Raw genomic sequence first — 6,234 nt, 5'->3', positions numbered from 1 at the left:
TTCTTAATTCACCCCAGCTGCACATTTACACACTCTGAGGATGGGTTAGTTCTCCAGATGACTCCTCTCATGTTTTACTGGGCCATTTTCTTATGTAGATGCAAAATATATGTGGTTGGGAGGTTAGAACCTAAATTAAGTCTCCTTAATTTTATTCTCATAAATAAAGGGAGGGATCATCAATTTTGAGTGCACCCCTATAATTGTTTTAAAAATATAAGTAATGGGGGCGCCTGGGTGGCTCAGTGGGTTAAGCCTCTGCCTTCGGCTCAGGTCATGATCTCAGGGTCCTGGGATCGAGTCCCGCATCCGGCTCTCTGCTCAGCGGAGAGCCTGCTTCCTCCTCTATCTCTCTCTTTGCCTGCCTCTCTGCCTACTTGTGATCTCTCTCTGTGAAATAAATAAAATCTTTTAAAAAAATGTAACTAATGTACTAATATTATCTTTGTTTACAAATAAAAGATGGGGCAACTGGATGGCTCTGTGGGTTGAGCCTCCCATTCTTGATTTCTGCTCTCAGGTCAAGACCTCAGGGTCATGAGATCCAGCCACACTCTCAGCTCTCAGCGAGTTTGCCTGCCCCTCTCCTTCTGCCCTCCCCCAACTCACCTGCAAACGCTCTCTCTAAAATAAATAAAATCTTTTTAAAAATAAAGGATAAAAAACACTCAAAGTCCCCCTTTTCCATCCCCTTTATTGCTTCCCTCTCTAGGGGTCATCAGTATCCTTTTGAGTACAACTTTCCAGTGCCCGCTCTCTCTCTCTATATATATATGTATATATATATACACACACTGTATATACAAAAACACTTTTTATTTTTACCTAAATGACACCTCCTCGTTTTATAGGTGAGGAAACGAAGTGAGACCTTGAAGGGAGACATGGGTTGACAAATTTATTGAAAGGAAAGTGGACTGGACAATCATTTGTTTAAATCTGCTATATGTCAGACTCTGCACCCAGTGCTTTATTGGCACGAAGTGTTCTGGTATCTTACTTTGTTGGGTGGGTCGTCGCACTAGGTTAGCTAGGCAATTAGTTTAGGGGTTGGGGAGCAGGTGCGAAAGACGCTTCAGTGCGATGAGTGTAGGTTTTGTATTTTGATAGGAGCTGCAGAAAACCTAGCAGAGGACCATGGAGCTGCAAAAAAAAAGAAGGAAAAACTGTCATCGGCAGTTGGGTCTGTCAATAAAACTTGTGAAGTTGAAACGCAAAGAACCTGCTACCTGCCGAGCCCGAAGTTGATTGCGGAAACCAAGAACAGATACCGCGCCTGTGAGACTGGCCTTGGAGCTTGAATAGGAAGGAACCAGAGGTTGTAAAAGATGCTGCCGGGAGGCAGCAACCGGGCAGCCAACCAACCGGGAAAGCAGAGCGCGCTCCCGGACGGGTCTAGAAGTGCGCCTGCGCCGATCGCCTCGAGGGGGGCGGGGCGGGAGGGGGAGGAGCTTGGGGGCGGTCAATGAGCATGCGCAAACCGCGCGGCGAGGTGGGGGAGGGCGATCCGTGTGTGTCTGTGTTGTTGTTCGGCGGCAGCGGCGGCGGCGGTAAGATGGCTGCCCACGGGGGCTCCGCGGCGTCCTCGGCGCTGAAGGGGTTAATTCAGCAGTTCACCGCCATCACCGGTAAGAGACGCGGTTACCGGAAGGTGGAGAGTGGGGTCTGGAGCGGACGGCCGTTCCGCCCCGAGCTTCCCCTTACCTTCATGCATTTCTCCCTCGGGCTTTACCCACAGCTCCCGTCCTCCCTTCTGAGGAAGAGGCGACGACGGCGTCGGGTCTCCGGGTTCAGGCGGGAGACAGCCCCCCCGCGCACCCCATACCTCGTTCTCGGCCTCCTCACAGTGTGGAGGGAGACACCCCCACTACCTCCAACGCCCCCCTTGTCAGTCGAGACCCGGGGAATGGGCCGATCTCATCCGCCCCCGCCGGCCCGGGGACCTGGGGGCGGGAGAGGTGGGGGGCCGCACCCGGGCCACCGCCCTCCTCCTCCTTCATCACCTTCTCTTCTCTGTGCAGCTCTGGGGTGCAGTGCATCTCTCAACTCCTTTTTCCATTCTTCCTCGGCCAGGTCATTCTCCTCCAGTCCCTGGCCTGCCCTTCCCCTTTCTGGGCCCCTCAGAGCCATCGCCGTGGCCCTGGCGTGCTCGGGCCCTCCCGCCTTAACGGCGAGACTGGGGGATTCGGCAGTGCCTTTACCGATCCTGGGGGATAGGCCGCTAGAAGGGGGGTTGCTGAGGAGTACCTTTAAGACAGAGGTTTTAAGAGAAGAATGAGGGGGACCCCCCAACCTTAATAGGGAAGGCCTGGAGGAATCCTGGGTGGCGTTTCCCACCTCCCCATAATAAAATCATAAAGACTGGGACGATGGCGCCGGAGCCTCCTGCTGATTAAATAGGGATGGCGGCAGAAACTTCTTTGAGAGAAAGTCAGTTTTTGGGTGTCAGCATCCCCCAAATCCTCGGTTATTCTTTCCCTTTGGACCCCTGAAAAGGGCACACGGAGATGCTCTTACCGCCTGGAGGAAAGGCCCTAAGCCATTCTATGAATTCTCTATGCCTTGTTTCTCTCTGATGGTGCTGAACTTTTTTTGCATGAGTTATTAGAGGGCGGAGCAAATGATGAAGTTCTCTGTGGAGTGATTTGAGAGAAAAGTACTCCATGTGCCTGAGTGTAATTTTGCCGTTCTAGTTTGTCATTTTGGAAGGAGGTTAGAATGTTAGTTCCCTCTCTGAGTAGATCTATACTTAATCTCGTTATTTTTTAGGTGCAGAGAATGTTTCTACTGTTAATGTACCTAGAATTTGACATGTAAGATCTGATTAAGTAAAATTTTATATTGTTCTAACCAGACAGTTGTATGCGCGTTGTTTTATAATTTAAAGCTAGTTTTATCTTTTGCTCTGCGATGACAACTAGACGTTTGATGCCTTATCTAGCTGCTGGGCATGAAACATCACGTCAAAATTGGCAAAGTAAAATTGCAGTAAAATTGGGATGAGGAATGGAATGATCAACTTTTCTTAATATATTAAAATTTTTGTGATTGGACTGTTAAGGATGTAATGCATTTCCCAGTGTCTAAGCAGATTGCTGTTATTGGGAAAATTAGAAAATTATTGTGTATATAAGTTAATATTGGCAGCATTACCTTTTTATAGAAAAATCTTTGTAGTGAATCAGATATAGAAGGAATTATTATTAATCTTTAGATTTTTCTAGAGTTGGTTTAAGATATCACCTATTTAATTTCAGTTTTTTATGTTAATTACCTCCACTTCAGGATCTCAGACCGTTTTTATGTTAACGACCACCCCTTCAGGAACTCAGAACCTCACATTATTTTTTCTAACTCAGCGTTTTTGTTAGATATGGACAAAACCCAAAGTGTGAGATAAAACATCTCACTTGCTTTAAATTCTGTTTCTGTCTGCTAACTTACATGGCTTGTTTCCTGGCCACAGGCCTTTCTGTTCCTGAATCAGGTTGGAGACCCTTAGTAGACAGTGGTATCTGGAAGTCTGTAAAAGGGAAAATACCTTAGATGGTTCTTAATGTATTATGAATTTCTACTAATAATTCTGGGGATTCTGGGGCTCCTGGCAGGCTCAGTCAGAAGAGCATGCGACCCTTGAGCTCAGGGTCATGAGTTCGAGTCCCATATTGGGTGTAGAGATTACTTAAATAAAAAAAACTTTAAAAAAATAATAAATTCAGAGATTTTTTTTTTTAACAAGATAGTGATTGTTAGAAACACATGATTAACTCCTTTAGTCTTTTTCACATATTTTAAAAAAGAAAGTTTGGGGTTCTGTCCACATGTTTTAAATTGTAGTTTTTATGATAAAAGGGCATTTGATATTTATTCATTGTTGAATGAATTAAATTGACCTTAAGAGCTTTTGCTGTGATTTCAAAAATATTTTACTTATCTGGAAGCTCAACATTATGGTGAAAGCAATGCATTTTAAAAAATGTGAGCCTTACCTTTTCTGTGGCATTTAAAAATAGAACAGAAAACTGAAAGAATTTTAAGTCTTATTTCTCATTAAATAGAACAGATCTCTCTATATGATGTGTGAGTATTAAGTAATGATGGATTTTTTTTCTTATTTTTACTTGAGTATAGTTAACACAATATTGTATTAGCTTTAGGTGTAATGACTGATTTTTTTAAATTTTATTTTTATTTATATAAAGATTTTTATTTTTTGAGAGAGAGCATACATGTACAAACACGAGCAGGGAGGAGGGTCAGAGGGAGAGGGAGAATCAGACTTCCCGGGGCAGGGCTCCATCCCAGGACCCTGAGATATGAGTGGAGCCAAAGCAGACACTTAATGGACTGAGCCACCCAGGCGCCCCTATTTTTATTTATTTATTTTTAAGTAGGCTCCATGCCCAATGTGGGGCTTGAACTTGCAACCCTGAGATTAAAAGTCATATGCTCTACTGACTGAGGCAGCCAGGCACCCTGACTCTGATTAAAAAAAAAACTTAAATCACACACGCACAAAAATCATAACATGAAATGATTTTGAAAAAAGTAAAAACTAATCTTTCATAACAGCAATATTTTTTTTTTAAAGATTTTATTTATTTGACAGAGAGAGCATAAGCAGGGGGAGTGACAGGCAGAAGGAGAGGGAGAAGCAGACTCCCTGCCAAGCAGGGAGCCTGATGCCGGCTCCATCCCAGGACCCCGGATCATGACCTGAGCTGAAGGCAGAAGCCCACCTAACTGAACCACCCAGGTGCCCCTCACAACAGCAATATTATTTATTTTACATATTATCTTCCAATTCTTGTTTGCATACTTTTATTTTTATTTTTTAAAGATTTTATTTATTTGTCAGAGAGAGATTGAACACAAGCTGGGGGAGTAGCAGGCAGAGGGAGAAGCAGGCTCCTTGCTGAGTAAGGAGCCTGGTGTGGGACTCAATCCTGGATCCTGGGATTGTGACCTGAGCTGAAGGCAGATGCTTAACCCATTGAACCACTGAGACATCCATACTTACTTTTATTTTTATTATTATTTTTTCCTAGTTTTACATTGTGGATCATAGTATACATAATTTAGAATTCAAAGATTTTCAGTTAATATTACATCATGAATATTTTTTCTGTGATCAAACTCTGATAAGCAAGTAGCCAAGAGAAGTTAGTCTTTGTAATATTCAGATTGAGAAACTGTATTCCTTTACGATTGATATTAGAGTCATTTGAAGTTGTATAGAAAACCAGTCCTGTTACTTTATAGTTTACTATATTTTATGGTATTACTCAGTTTGATCTCCCTTGATATTCATCATACTTGGGTTTGAATGACTGTTGACTGCTTTCAAAAGCCCTATCAGATTTTTTTAAGATTTTATTTATTTATTTGTCAGAGAGAGAGAGTGCACACAAGCAGGGGAGCAACAGGCAGAGCAGGCAAAGGGAGAAGCAGGCTCCCCACTGAGCCTGATGTGGAGTACCAATAAATTCAGCATTGATAGACTATTGTGTACCTGGTATGATTCAGGTCCTGGGAATACTACTATGGGCAAGACAAGGTGTCCGTTAAGACAAGGTGCTTTAACCAAAAAGCATAAAGGTTAATGGGAATACAGACACATAAATAGGCATTATAATACAATGGGAGAATGGTAGGTAGCTATTATGGGAGCACAGAAGATGGAGGTAAAGAAAGGTTTCCCAAAAGAAATAATTTCTTAGCTAAAACTTAAAGGAGATGACTAATGAACTTAAATAAAAGAAAGAAAGAAAAAAGAGGAGAGGTGTTTCTGACAGAAGGAACATGTACAAAGGTCTGGAGTAGAGAGGGACAGATATACACACAGGGACAGATATACACACGTATAGAGAAAAGAAAGAAGAGACAGTAGATTTGGGGCGTCGATGATCATTCCGAATGAATAGGGCATAGCTAATGGGAGACGCAGTAAATTAAGCTGAAGATGTAAGTGGGTGGGTGCCAGATTAGGAAGGGCTTTGTAACCCATGTTAAATCTTGGCTTTATTCTGAGTGTAGTGTGGAGTCAATGAAGAATTTAACTGGGGGAGTAACATAACCAGATTTAGATTTTTTAGAAAGAGCTGCTTAGCTATAGTGGAAAACAGGTAGGTATCAAGATCAGTAGAAGGTGGGGCACCTGGGTGGCTCAGTGGGTTAAAGCCTCTGCCTTCAGCTCGGGTCATGATCCCAGCGTCCTGGGATTGAGCCCCGCAT

The 6,234-nt window shown here is 43.4% G+C and overlaps 1 protein-coding gene and 1 long non-coding RNA gene across 2 annotated transcripts in view; one reads left to right on the top strand and one right to left on the bottom strand.

Annotated features, from left to right (window-relative positions):
• Positions 1–877: 877 nt before the first annotated feature.
• Positions 878–1,399, bottom strand: LOC111154938. The gene is made up of 2 exons (XR_002641113.1): positions 1,230–1,399; positions 878–1,143 (listed from the first exon to the last, which is right to left on the bottom strand). It is a non-coding gene; the product is annotated as an uncharacterized LOC111154938 (long non-coding RNA).
• A 99-nt stretch (positions 1,400–1,498) lies between these two features.
• The window catches only part of LOC111155024 (UBX domain protein 7), a 56,463-nt gene continuing 51,727 nt past the window's right edge, over positions 1,499–6,234 (top strand). Inside the window, exon 1 of the mRNA XM_022515037.1 lies at positions 1,499–1,628. Within this exon, the coding sequence (XP_022370745.1) occupies positions 1,556–1,628 (73 nt within the window). The 5' untranslated portion in view covers positions 1,499–1,555. The remainder of the gene's footprint in view (positions 1,629–6,234) is intronic.

Source organism: Enhydra lutris, unplaced genomic scaffold (genome assembly GCF_002288905.1).
Source record: "Enhydra lutris kenyoni isolate GAN:26980312 unplaced genomic scaffold, ASM228890v2 scaffoldscaffold39, whole genome shotgun sequence".
Lineage (NCBI taxonomy): Eukaryota > Metazoa > Chordata > Mammalia > Carnivora > Mustelidae > Enhydra > Enhydra lutris.
Note: the sequence above shows the minus strand (reverse complement) of the source record. Positions and strands in the feature narration are given on the sequence as shown.